This window comes from Molothrus ater, chromosome 12 (assembly GCF_012460135.2).
Source record: "Molothrus ater isolate BHLD 08-10-18 breed brown headed cowbird chromosome 12, BPBGC_Mater_1.1, whole genome shotgun sequence".
In the NCBI taxonomy this organism is placed as follows: domain Eukaryota; kingdom Metazoa; phylum Chordata; class Aves; order Passeriformes; family Icteridae; genus Molothrus; species Molothrus ater.
The window spans coordinates 12,302,203-12,316,813 of record NC_050489.2 but is presented as its reverse complement, the minus strand read 5'-3'; the positions used below and the strand labels follow the sequence as shown (position 1 = coordinate 12,316,813).

At 42.2% G+C, this 14,611-nt stretch overlaps 1 protein-coding gene across 1 annotated transcript in view; it reads right to left on the bottom strand.

Moving 5' to 3' along the window:
- SMPD3 (sphingomyelin phosphodiesterase 3) overlaps positions 1 to 14,611 on the bottom strand; it is a 101,860-nt gene that overhangs the window by 12,181 nt on the left and 75,068 nt on the right. Inside the window, exons 3-4 of the mRNA XM_036390102.1 lie at positions 10,196 to 10,271; positions 3,743 to 3,898 (exon numbers count right to left, since the gene is read on the bottom strand). Coding sequence (XP_036245995.1) covers positions 3,743 to 3,898; positions 10,196 to 10,271 — 232 coding nt within the window. The remainder of the gene's footprint in view (positions 1 to 3,742; positions 3,899 to 10,195; positions 10,272 to 14,611) is intronic.

Below are 14,611 nucleotides of genomic sequence, written 5' to 3'. Positions count from 1 at the left end.
AACAGTGCTTTCCTGTGCTTTCTTACCAAGTCTTTTCAGTGGAAGATATTTTTGGTAGTTTTTAGCTCTAAGCTGAAGAGAGTTTTTCAGTGTATCTCCCCCCTGTGCCACTGCCATTGTTTGCTTACACAGTACAAAACTCTTGTTGAGATAGAACACCCAGAGGAGAGCTGGGCTGGCTTCCCAATGGCAAAGGAAATGCCTGTTTGTGGGCATATTCACACATCTCAGTAAGTCTGAAGATAAAACCTTATGCTTTCTTTGCTTCAGAAGAATTCACTGACTGAATGTTTTCCAAGCTAAGATCAGAGAAAGGACAGGGAATTGATAATTTGCTTGGGATGTTATCTGCAGCATTAAAGCCATTCTAAACATAATCACCATGACTATCAAACTTTAAATTAAATTCTTCCTAGCTGCTACTGTGCTCCTTGCATTGAAAGCACACCAAGCTCCAAGGTTCACTTGGTAAGAAATCCCACAAAACTGCACACATCAGCATTTCAGAGCCTGAGCAAACCAGCAGGTTCCAGTTCTGTGAGTGCTGCTTATCAACACAATCACCATAACTGGGAAAGAAACTGCAACCTGAAAGTGCCAACAGCTACAATTCCACTGTTAAATGACAAAGAAACTGCAAACAGCCCCTGAAAACTTCCTCACAGCACTTACAGCTTTTACAAGGCTGAAACATTTGAAGGCTCTCTCTTGGGAGAATATTCTCCTGAGTTTGGAGCTGCTGCTGCTGCTGTTGTGAAAATGGGAAATAAAGTCCAAAACAAAACGGAACTGTGAGCTGTGTCTCTTAGACAGAGCCCAGCTCACACACCAAGGATCACATGAATCTCCTCATGTAAAATGCCGCTCTTGCCGAGGAAGGAGCTGCTGATCTCCCTGCTGAACAAAAAGCTGGAGTGGAGCAGTGCTGTGCTCACAGCTGTTGGCTCGTTTGCCATTTTGTTATTCAGAGTCTTTAGCTCAGCTGACTGACAGTTCATCTGGCTCATTACATCTTCCCAGCTAGCTCTCAGTCTTGACAACATCCTCAGAACTGCAAGGAGATTGAAAAACTAATTTTTCAGTGAATCCTGGACTTGTAGCAGATGATTGGAAGATTGACCTTCCCTAAGTTCTGCCACGTGGGCCACACAAAGAATTGTTCTTTCTGTCTGAGCAGCCAGTTGGTTTGTTTAATGTTTATGGAAAAGTAGAAGATGAAATCTTTGCCATTTTTCATTTCTCCAGGTTTTCCCTTGTTGTATCATATGTCTACAGAATCTCCCTCAAAACCAAGATAGATTAAAAAATATTAATTTACAACAGTGGGACTGACCATGGCAAGTCACAGCTGATGACACAAGACTTTGCCCATCTGATTGGAAGGCTTTTTTTCTTATTCTAAAAGGTTTAAACCATAATAGACTTTTACACAAGTTAGTTGAAAGCAACATAAGGAACTTTCTGATAACAGTAAGGAACTTTCTGATAACATTCCCACTAAGTGTGAATTCCCTGTACAAATGTTGCCATAATGTTCTGTAAAACTGAGTTGCAGAAAATTTGTCATAAGCATAAGGTCACTCATGGACCTAAAGATCTTTGAAAACTGTACTGTCAATATAACTAAGAATAGAAGCTTGGTATTCACTGAAACATTAATTAGCTGTTGTATCAGTCTGTGGAGTGGGGAAGGATACAGAAAATCACAAAGAGAATTACACGAAGCTAATTATTGCTTTAAAACAACTTAAGATACTCAACCTATAATGCTAGCAAATGTCCCTGAAACAATGAGTATGTAAAAAGGGAGGAGAGAACTTTAAAACATTGCATTAATCTTGCTTAGTACATATGGAAAGAAAGAAATCTGAAAATAAAAAAATTAAATAGCCAGCTTCATTCCAGTTTCCAGGCTGGGTGCAATTTAAAGGGGAGGGTAATATAAATAAGCATCAGAGATAGCAAAGATAAAATTAATTTTTATAACCCATTTTTCAATCCTCTGTGGCAGTAGTTGCAGTGTTTACAGCTATTATTTGCAAAAGCAAATTGTTATTTTTGCTTTGTCATTAAAAAGACAGCTCAGAATTGCATTAATTATGCTCTGTGCTTCTTGTGAAAGATCTTGGGTAGAGTGCCAGCACTTCTCAGGTGGAGAGTCCTGACCATATGTTCTACCTCCCAGCTCCACTGCATCTCTCTGTCCTCGTGCTGCAGAGCCCATTCACTCTCCATTTGTGATCTGACTGGGCAGGCTCCCATTTCCTTTGCAGCAGCTTGTTTATTTCCTTGATGGACACCTTTGCCTCCAGGCTACTCCATGCAGCCAACAGTGAAAATGAAAGGAAATGGTCAGACCAGAGCAGATGTGTCTGTCTGTCTGTCTGTCTGTCTGTCTGTCTGTCTGTGTCCCAGGCCCTGCCCTGCCCAGCCCTGCTGCAGCTCCTCAGCCTTGGGCACATGGAGAGCTGCTATTGACCATTTCCTTCCTGGATTCCCTCAAACCCTCAGTACCTCTGCTGCACTGCTCTTCCCCCTGAGATGTGTTTGTCTGACTGCAGCATTGTGCAGCCACTGCCACTCCCTGCTCCTCTCAGCAGTGGGAGCAGGAGCCAGCACTGGGACCATTCTGAGTTCATTGGGAGGTGAAGCTGGGATGGATTCCCTGTTTGTACATATGAGCTAGAAATGAGTGAGACAAGGGCTGGGGCTTGGGCTGCTGGTCTTTTCTACCAAACTTTGCTAAAATCCTCCATTTCATGTGTCTGGTACAAGTAATGAGATTAGAGATTACACTCTGGGGGTTTTTAGCTCAATGCTTTTTGTTAAAATTGCTTCTGGTACAGGTTATCTCAGTTACCTGTGACTTATAAAAACCACAGAATCCACTGGGTGCTGTTCCCAATTCACCTGTGCATGCACAAACCCTGCTCTGAGCTGCTGAATCCCTGTGGGAGCTGCAGCCTGAGGTGCCTGGGCAGTGTCCCTGTGCTGAGCCTGTCCCTGTGCCTGCCTGTCCTGAGCTGGACAGAGCAAGGAGGCACAGAGGATGCACACACAACACTCTGCACTCCACATTGGTTACACAGTATAATATTCAGGTTTGGAAAAAGCTTCCATCTCTGTGAGCTCACCACCCATTAATTATGGTTTTGTGGATTTCTTTTTCTAGTACCCTCAGCATCCAATTAAAAGAAAAAAAAAACAAATTTCTTAAAATAAAGAATAAAAACTCAAAAGGACATAGCATCAGTTAATTTTTTTCCAAGACTGATTCAGCAAAGTTGAATTCTCTCTGCAGCATTAGTCTCCTATGTTTGCATATATGTACTACCAAACTATTTTTAACTGCATGAATTTACTACTTTTTCTCCACAAAAATCCTATACATGTGTCTCCCAGTAACTAAAACTCTTGAACAGTAAATGTCTACCTAATTCAAAACTAAACCACTGGATCTGTCCTCATTATTGCTACCACAAGTCACAAATTATTGCTCTTTGTGCCTTAAAAACCATCATGCTTAATAATTCCACAGACCTCATGGCATGAGCCAAGGGAGTAGCTCACACTCAAAGCTCATACCTATTTTAGAAATGTCTGCAGCAATTAAGTTTTTCCTAGCAGAAGGCAGTCATAATTTAGCATATAGTCATATACTGCTATAACCCACAGGGATCAAGAACATTCCTATTCCTCTCCAGGACTAGTAGACACCAGGAAAAGGCAAACCTTGTCTTACCAGAGGAGCAGTTATCAAAGTTGAGATCTCCACAGAGTACATCAAAAGCCACCAGCTCCTCTGGATTGGCTGTACTGGAGGAGGAGGTAGATTTTCTGAATTCAGACAGCCAATCTTGAAGCATATCCAGTTGCTCACATCGAACAGTTGTGTCTCCTGCAGCAAACAAACAAAAATTCAAGGAGTAAGACCTCCTGTTAGAATGTTACTCAGCCAGATATGAGCTGCTGAGCTATTGGCAGACATCCTGAGAAAAAGGCTGCGAGATAAGAAATGGTGTGGCCAGAAGGGCACTCACAGTGCTGAGCCTGTTGGGAGCTCCATCAGGACTCACTTTTTGGTGATTTGAAGTGTCTCCTTCTGGAGCCAGGCACTTCTGAAGAAATGAGAGGACAAGTTCCCTGTGCTGCAGACAACTCCCAAAACAATGATGTTTCTTTTCATAGGAAAATCTGATGCACTGTGTTTATAATCAGGAATTCAGAGTTAAAAACCTACTTCAGACAGAACTAGACAGTCTGTTCTGGGGTAAATCACTTGATCTTGCTTTGCTTTCTAATTTTTAAAAAGGAAAAGTTCAGCTTTCAAGTGTAAATTGCAAATATACATCAATGGTACATTCAGCTTACTAATACTGAATACTCAGTCCATCTGAGGAAAGGTCAACCTATTTATGGTCAAGAAGAGGATGCCTAAACTGGAAGTGTTTTTTCATATTTTCAAAGGTATGTGTTGGAAACAGGTTCAGGTAGGCAGAAATCCAGAAATAGAGAACAGGATTCTTTTCACCAGTTCTGGGGAGTTATACCAGGATGTGCCCTGTTCTGCATGGAAGGGTTGAGCTTGATTGGTTGCCAGATGGAGCCATCTGACACACAAAACAGCTCTTTAATTACAGCAACTAACCACACTTAACTTCAAGCACATCAGGTGACATGAAGTCTAACAAAAAATGATTACTGTCTCTCTCTTACAATGATTACAGCAAATCATTTTGATGTGGTCAAAGGAGTAGAAAGATGCATTCTAGAAACAATTATTTACCATATTGTCTTTCCTTTTATTTTGTTTTCACTGTCCCTAGAGTTAACAGCTATAATTTTGCTTGTTTCAGACTTTTAAAGATATATGAAGTCAGAACAACATTTCTTTTCTTCAAAATAAAAGATTTGTTTTCAAGTGTCAAGAAGGAAAAGCAGCAAGCCCAAAATTATTTAGTCTGAGTAGAATTTTACTTTGACATAATTTACTACTTTGTAAAACCTGTTATGTATGTCCAGAGCTTCTTTCAGAGGCCACTGTGGAGATGGTGAATATTTAATTCTGCATCCTCACAGTTTATTAATCACTCATCTCAAATGCAGCTGTCACCAGGACTCTTTAGAGACTCTTAAAAAGTGAGCCCTGCAACATTAGCACTGTCACTGCATTAGCACACACAGGCTCCAGCCACTAGGGCTCCACCTTCCTACCACTGCTGCCCTGTGAAAGGCTGGAGTTTCAACATCATCTCAGGGCAGGGGTGAGCAGGAAGGAGTTAAATCAATAGTTAAATACAAACAGAATCAGAAATGTTCAACCAAGGATTATGTGATACGATGCTAAATAATTAAAAGATATATTGAAAAAAACATGACTAGGGAAAGAGGGTTTTAAGTAGGTTCTGACACTGACTCACCTCTTCAGACTGGTAATTCCAACAGCAAAAACCCTGATTTTTTTTCTTCTGTTTGTGTTACTCCTAACAAACCTTTACCAGCTGGGCTGTAATATAAAAGCAGATGTGTTTCCCAGATCTATTCCCTAACCTACAGTTTCAAATTGCTTGTCCCTCAGGTTCCCATTGTACCCTGCTCACACAACTTGGGAAAGCCCCTGCAATGACAGCACAAGAAAGCCCCACAGTGGAGATGGAGCCAAACAAAAGCACAGGAAATAGGTCACATGGAACAAATGGAGCCTGGAGCAGGTGACACTCACTACAAAAGGTGTGCGTGACTAACAGATCCTTCCTGCTGAGCTAAAGATAGGGCAGAAATCACAGACCCATGGAATGTGTGAGCTGTGAACGTGAAAGGGACCTCTGCAGATCATCCAGCCCAACCCTTCTGCCCAAGCAGGGCTCACCTACAGCAGGTTGTTCAGGACCATGTCCAGTCAGGTCTTGAAAATCTCTGTAGCTGGAGACTCCATAACCTCTGGGTAGCCTGATCTGTAACTTTGTCATCCTTCCAATCAACACCATTTTCCTGTGTGTAAATGGGATTTCAGTTTGTGCCCAGTGCCTCTTGTCCCATCACTGGACCCCAGTGAGGAGAGGCTGCCTCCACCTTCCTTGCACCCTCCCATCAGGTATTCACACTTGGACAAGAGCTTTCTCCTCCTGAAGCTGTCCCAGCTTCCTCTTTCCTGGTGAAGCTCATTCAAATTCATGGACTGTCCTCCTTTTGCAGCATCTGAATCTTCCTCTCCTGTCTCCTCTCCTTAGGCTGTACTTTTTCTGACCTGTCATTGTTTCCTCATAAGGAACTTTTAGGCATGGTGCTTGTTGATAAGAATGCAGTAAAATCTCATTCCCCACAAAGTCCCAATTACATAAATGGCTTCATTTTCTAAGAAGTGCTTTTACATTCCTGAATGGTCAAGGATGTTTCACTCATTTTCTGTGAATTATCCATCTGGCATGGCTTCACCAAATGAGAAATAAAATAACAGGCCCATTACCACATGGGCAAAAAACTCAGGCAGTAACCTGTCCCAGATCAGCATGAAAAATACAGCAAACCCACTTAACTGAAACAGAGAAAGGTAAAATTCTCCAACAGAAAAATCTTGAGAATAACAAAAGACACACAGACAAAATGGTGTTGTGTCTGATAAGATACATTGCTGTTACTAGGAAAGCATTAACTGCATAGTGCCATACAGCTCTCTCTGAGGATGCTGAGCCTTGGTAACAGCCCTGCACAGCTTTTAACCTCAGGGCTTGACAGGTGAACCTTGGAGCTCTGGGAACATGACTTCCATCTGTCTTTAGCCAAGTGTGCACTTGTGACAGCCCAGCATCCCTGGCTATCCCCATAGAGGTCACAGCAGTAATTGCTCTTCAGGGCACTACTGGGAGCAGGGGCACACAGGCAGCTCCATTTCCAGGACACAAGATGGGATCTCCCTAATGAATCCCTCTAATGAATGACTTGAATGTAATTGTTTTCTGAGATTAATATTATCCAGCTGACTGCAGCTCTCAGCAGGCACTGCACACATCCACATACAGGAGTTACTACCCAGACCCCAGTCTCAGCAGCTCCCAATGATCAATAACTTTGGAGATGAAGATAAGTGAACTCATCAGACATCCAGGTAGAAGAGAAGCCTAAGTTGCATCCAGCACACTCAGGGAAACAGTTCAGTAAATACTGATAGAAGAGAACTAGGTAGTAACTCCCAGCAAAGGTTCAACTTCTTAAACATTCAGATAGAATCAGTGATCTGACTGCCACCAGGGATTAGCCAAAGAATACAGATTTGTGCTAATTGCTCTGCACTCTTTTCTTCAGTAACTGGCCTGGAAAAATGCACATAATTGTGTCCTGATGGGTTCCTGCAGTCAGCATTTCTGAATTCTCTGAAAGCTCCTTTCAGCTTCAAATTCTGTAGAAGGATGAAAGGGTAATATGGGAAACTTCAGCCAGCATAAATAAATACTTCACCTTTGTTCATTGTAGAATAATCATACTTGCCCTTTCCATTCACTTTGAAAACACTTGAGTGAAACCCTGGCTTCAGTCAGAACTCAGGCAAGAATTATGCACTGACTGTTCTATCCTAGTCTGACACACCTTGCAAGGAGCACTGTGCTTGTAGGACAAAGCACAGACAGGCCTAGTCACGGGAAATTAAAAAATCTACTGGAGGAAGTGCAGTATGGCATATATTGGCAGGGAACCTGGGGAAGAAGAGCAAAAAAAACCTTGCAGAGTGTAGGATGTGAAGCCTAATCACAAGGAAAAATTGTTTCCAAGTCACAAACCAAAGGCTTCGGTTCAGCTGTGGAACAGGCTGTGTCACAGGCCCCTGCACTTGTAGCACTTAATCCAGGGTGGACTGAGGAAATAAAATAAATCAAAGTAAGAACAAATCACCTAAACCCCAAAGGAACAGAGTCCCCTTTTATTCTGCTGGGCTCCTTCTCAGCTGGGTCAGGTCCCCAGCCAAGTGCAGCACTGGGGTGGCACAGCTGAGAGGAGGGCAAGGCCAGGCTGCCCTGCTGGGGACACGGCTCTGCTCCTTCAGGAGCACCACTGGAATCACTGCCTGAGGATGCTCAGCACTGGAGCTACTCCTGATTGCACCACCACAGCTTCAAACACTCAGAGAGCTTTCTCAGCTCTGCTTCAGCTCTGTGCAGGCTTGGGAGCCTGAAACTGGGGCTGGAGAAGTGTGGGTTCAGCAGCTGGGCTGCCAATGCCTGCATTCACACTAAATGCAGAACAGGGATGGGAGCAGGTGAGGAGACAGCATCCAGCAGGCCTCATCCCTTCAGCTGGGGCTGGAGTAGCTTGAGGCTAACTCTGGACTGATGGCTTGGTGGGGTGTCTGAGCTGTGACTCAATGGCACTCGGGACGTGGGTGGATTCAAGGCAGCAAAACCTGGCCAAAACATTAATCACTGACTAATCAACAGACATAAAAGAACCATGTAAAATTAACAGCCCTGCAAAATAATTACATCAAATCTCATTAAAGGATCCCTTCATTTGTCACTGAAATGCAGCAATTTCCACAGTGGAAATAAAGAGCTTCTTCATGGCAGCAACCAGTACCAGGCAGAGACCTGTGAGGAAAAGCTACATCTAATTCTAATGTTTGTTGAAAAGGTTGAGGGTCAGGTCTGAACAAATAGTAATTGCTCAGAACAGAGTTGAGCCAGCACATACCTTGAGAAAAGCATTAGCAGCTGGTCCCTGATCATAAGCAGTTGGATCATTTCACTTTATACTTGTGTAAGTATCAGAACTGTCAAGTGTAAGTTTACATATCCTAGAAGGGAAACCAGGTTGCACTCAGCCATGTGTGACAAGATGATTTAAATGGCTGACCTTTTAAACACTGCTTGTTTTTATAGATACACATCTTTACATCGTTAAACTGGGGTTTTGGATAATTTGTTCAATGCATGAATGTTATGAATCAAATGATGCAAATCAGAAAGCACAGCTCTGCCGAACTTACGAACTTTAGTTTTCCATTTCATTACATAAACAAATACAAAATAGCTAGGGACTGACTCTTAAATCATTGTCTGCTCTAGTTGAATGTAGTTTGAACAAGATAAGCCTAAAAATACAAAGCAGGAAAATAAAAGGTTGTGTTTTACCCTTGAACAAACTTTAGGCTGACTTTGAAAATAGAACATTACTTCCCCTTTCTTCTTCCCTCCCCCCTCTTCCTCTTTAATATATTAGGAATTTCACAATGTGGTTATCAAGGACTAACTGAGAATACAGGATTAGGAAAGGAACAGGACTGAAAACTAGAAACAAAACCCAAAAAACTATACTAAACTGGAACAGCAATAAATCTCAGTAATCTCACAGTACATTACCGTAAGTTAAAAATAGAAAAGCAGAGAGGGATGATACATTGTTAAAAAGGAGCTGAAAAATTCATTAATCTTTTTTAGAACCATGCAGTGTCTGTAATGGACTGGAGGGAGTGTCAGTTTTGCTGGCAGGTCCGTGTGTGGCTGAGGCAGGAGCAGCAGAGCAGCCCCAGATGCTCACACACGGATTTGCAGCCACGTGCAGCCCTGGGTCCCAGCACATGGGCTGGCAGCAGCCACTCTGCCAGGGCTCTCCTGCTCCAGCAGCACCAGAATCACAGCCATGGTTAATGAAGGAAGGGTATCCAACCCTCTGGCTAAATAAAATGCTGATCATACTCAAAGTAAAGGTCTGTAGATTTGGTTCTTAGAACTACACCTACTCTAAGTTCAGAACTGTTTTAAAACATACAACCAAGAGGATTTTGCAGTGAGTGCATTAACTTGCTGGTCATTTATGGATGAAGTTTGCAGGTCAAAAGCCAGAGAATTGTGGCTTTTTCCACCAGAAATCAGCAGCTAGAATTACTGTCCCATGTAACTTCTGATTATCCCCCAGTTATGTACAAATAAATTTTTGTTTATATGCTGATACAGTATGGGTTGTTAAATGCTATTGAGTAACAATGATAGTAATATATTTCTAAAATACCAGTATTTGGTTAAGAGAGAGCAAGGAGAAGCTCCCAAGGGATAGTTTTTGTCTGTGCCCCATAATAATTACTCTGAGACTGAAGATGTGAAGGGCTGGGGATACTTGTCTACCCTTCTTTGCACTATTGCTCTTGTGCACAAAATTACCACCCCAGGCCTGGAATAGTGACAAACAAAGAATCATAGGACAGTACCTGCAATAGCTTGCAAGTGAGTGCAGGAAATGTATCCCACAATTCTTTGGTCCTGAGGTGTACTTCCCACTTGCACCTGGAAGGGAAGAAACAAAAAGGTGATTAGTGGAAGAGCTCATACAACTCTACCTCCAAGCCCATCTGTGCAGCCTTTTTTACCATTCTTTCCAGCCAACTCCATTTTGAAACCAGAAAAAGCTCCCAGAGACACACACTGAGGCTTCCTGATCTTACTGGGGCTTGTGGCCAGCACACTGACCCTTTGCTCATCACCATGTTCAGGGTTTTGATTTTGATCTGCACACATAAAAAATGTTCCTTTCTCCTGTTTTTGCAGTCCCACAGGCTCCCTGGCCCAGGTCTCATTCCCATGTACAATTCAGGCCCACCACTCCAGTGCCTCAAAAACCAGTATTACCAGCAGCCTGGTTCTTGCTGCCTGTGTATGACTAGAATGAAAAAGGGAAAATGCCAGGAAAAAGGATGAAATATTAAATAGATATTGGGTTTGATCATGTTTTCTCCATTCCACAGTAAGTTTTGGATTTTAATGGATTTTTTACATTCTTCTGCAAAGGTGTTGGGGGCCTTGGTGTGCCTCAGCAGTGTTTGCATCCTTCAGCTCACAGCAGCAGCCCCCATGCCTGTCAAGCAGACACAAAACACTGCCTAGAGTCATGTTCTTACACACAGAAGAGGAAGAGCTTCCAGGGAAGCTGGAATGTAATGTAATTCCTCATCTATATCTTAAGCTACAATCCTTTAAAAGTGTACTTGCAGGTAGACACACAAGCAAATTATAATAAATTTCTGGTTTAGAATAAATTTCTGATTATTTTTTTAATCAAGCTCTGGTTTAGGTTTTCAACTCTATTGGTAATTTTGGCAGTTCAGGACTTGGCTGCAAATCAAAATTCCAAATGAAAAATGGATAAGTTTTGTATTGTGGCAAGAAACTAGTTTGAGTCTATGGTTTTCTTGTTGACAGTTTATGTGGCAACACTGCATGAATTAAAGAAAATGCCCACAGAGGAAAGTTGTACCCAGGGCTCAGAAAACACCACCACAGATGACTCTACTTCACAAGGCTAGGCTCAAATTTTATCTGACACCTCTAAATAACAAGCAGAGCTCCATTTCATATGGCCAACATTTTCTCAGCTTGGTTGGTTTTCTTGTTTTCCAGCTATTCAAGAACCAGCTGATATATTTTATAACTGAAAAGGCAGCTTTGCAGTAAGTGAATTTAGAAGTCATTTGTACTTAACAATGCCTTGTTAACTTTGAGGGTTTGTGCCAGCCAGGGGAGTAGGTAATAAACAACTGGCATTATTCTGTCCTCAGTCTGTTCAGTCCTTTTTCAGACAGTTTTACAAATGGATATTGATGGTGTTCTTAGTGCTGTTCCCACTCAGCTAACCTGCTCCAGGGAGGCAGAGGGAGCCAAGGCAAGCACAGGCAATCGCTGGAGCTTCCAGCCCCAGAGCTGGAGATGCTCCTGAGCAGCCTCAGAGGGTGGCAGCAGTGCTGGAGGGCTGGCAGGGAGTGCTGCAGGAGCTGCTCACACCTCTCCCTCCTGCCTGCACATCTCAGGGGCACTGCTGAACCATTAGGAGCTTTCTCTCCAACTTTTTAATGCAACATAAACCATTCCAGTAGAAATGTGGAAAACAGTTTATTTCCTCTGCTGTCTAGGACAGGCATGTGAATGAACCATCTCTTCCAAACTTAGTGATTCAAACTCAGGGTTTCTCTTCAATGCTATTAAAAAGCCCCTAAACTATAAACTATAAACTCCACTTGTTTGCAAATGTGCAGTGTTTCCTGCAGCAGAGGACAGGTGTGGATGTCCCACACCTCCCAGTGTCCCCACTCTGGAAGGAGAACACTGCACATAAAGTGTTCTGCCTTAGAGCAGGAATGTGCTCCTTATAATCCCCTTATTGACCAAAGCAGATGGAATCATTCCAGTGTTTCTATTCAAAAAGCAGAAAAGATTTAATTGTAAAAGCTGCACATCCAGACATAAATTATAGCCCAATTGAGAAAAAGAGTCAGCTCAAATTGGCTTTAGAATTTCCTGTGCAGCCTTAATGGAGTGCCTGACAAGGCCCTGTACTCCTCACCCAGCTTGTGCATAGGATCATACTGATTTCCATTAATCAGGAATAAATGTGTATTGTTCAGTGAGCCTGTGTGCTCATCTGTGCTGAGATGGACTTGGGATCTTTTGCTCTCAAAGGATTGTGAGAAATGGCCCAGGATGAAGCCTGGCTGTGCTCTGTGGAGGGGCTGAGCACAGCAAATGCCCACAGGGATGGTGTCCCAGGGCTCTGCTGGAACTCACAATCCCAGGGGGAGAGGAAAGGAGAGGGGCTTCCATAAACACTCTGATTAAAAAATAAAGCTCCAAAGCAAGAGCTGAAGACATTAGCATAATTTGAATTTCGTTGGAAAATGCCAGCATGGAAGTGCAAAGCAGCTTGTCTCCCAGATTTCACGTTTCCTCCAGCTTTTTTGACTTTTAGGGGCTTGTAGTTTCTTTTAACAGGCAGTACTGATGGCAACCACTAAACTGAATATATTTGGTGTATAATCATCATGGAGGCAAATATTTGTGACAACTACTAGGAGAGTAAACAAATACCTTTGCATCCTCCTAGTCAGTTCCCAGCTACAGTAGAGGCATTACTGTATTAAATACAGTCTGAAGTAAAATAGTAAGAAAACTCTGTTTATTCAGTCTAATTTGGTATTTCACAGATGGACAAGGACTGTGGGTTGTGCAGACAGGAAACCTACTTGACCTCTGAAATACTACAAGCCCTGTAATTCTACATGAAAGCATTCTTTTGTGTGGCTAAGGAGCTATTTCAGATGTTGCATTTTCCAGGCTGTGCTGGATGCTGCAGACGTGGCAGGAGGACAAGGCTGAGCCTCCAACGTGGACCTTGGCAGGAGGGCTCTGCTTCCACCACACCAAGTCAGCACTTCACACATGTAATTTTAGCTGCTTAACACAGAAGAAACATCTACAGTCACATTTACAAAGGAAATAGGTGTAAACAAATAAACCAGAGTGGCTCTGCCACCGTAAGCCTGACTTCAGCTCACCTCAGCTGCTCTGCATTGGTAGCTGTGTGTCAATAACACATTTATTGAACTGTCCTTCTGCAGGGACCTACTTCAGGCACTGCTTTCTAAAAATCACCATACAGTCTTGGTTGTGCCATGAACCATTCCTCTTTGTGTATGGAAATGTAGAGGAAGAAAATATCTAAATATGAGGTCCCAATGTTTTAAAATATTTATTTTTAAATGATCACAGAAGGGAAAAGGTATGTGATAACCTGTTAAACTCTAGAGGTAAAATTAAAACTGACTGAACCTATTTGTGGTTTAATAAAGTGTCCAGTTATATAATTTTCACATTAAAAATTAGCCTTTTTCACAATTATGCTGAAATATGCAAAATTTATTCCAATTCTCACTAGATTTGCAATAATCAAATTAGTCAAACATTGAGAAGCTAAGAGTGGATTCAGATCCCTGTTACACCACTCTGACCATTACATTTTGTTTGCTCTTGGGAGGGGGCCATAAAAATCTCATTACAGATGGGAAAGAGAGTTTTTCCCTTAAGGGGGAAATCCTGCTAAGGGTGTGTTTGGAATCCAAAATGCCATTTTCTGCTGCTGCATATTTACATTTGTCCCCCTACCTGCAAACGAATTAAGAAAGTGCAAAAGTGACCTCTCTGAATTTTTGTTTTCCAAGTACTGACTGTGTCAAGCACACCAAAGTACTTGACATCAAGTAGATTTTATTAAAAGATTTCATCTCAGTGCCACAGCACATTAGTACAATCTGTTGGAGACATCACACTGGGACTGCTGTGCAAGACTGGGAATATTCCTAGAATTGTTTTGCAAAAGCTTGTCCTGCATGACTGAGGAATGGTCTGTCCTCCACTGAGACTGGTATGAGGTAATAAATGGCTCATGGAAGAAATCAAGGCAGCAAGGTTGTGGCAGAAAGATTCTTGTTCACAGGAAAAAAACTAATGAGTAGCAAGAACTGAAATTTTAGAGCTACAGCAAGGGAAAATAACTTGAAATTTAATCACAGTGCTTGCTACCATGGGAATTTCCTGGGCTAACTGGAAAATCTTGCATATCTCATGTTTCCCATATTCTGGCACAGTAAGTATACAGAGCTGCAAACTTGACAAATACCTTGTCTCTTAAGAGTTTATATTTACACTCATCTGTTCCAGCAGTGCAAAACAATTCTATCACATCTGGATGATAGATGTCAAGAAAAGCATCAACAGATACTTAAACAAAACCCATGAGAATGCTACTTCAGTACTGGGGCATTTCTCTACCACCTTGAAAAACAGCTTCAGACAGGACA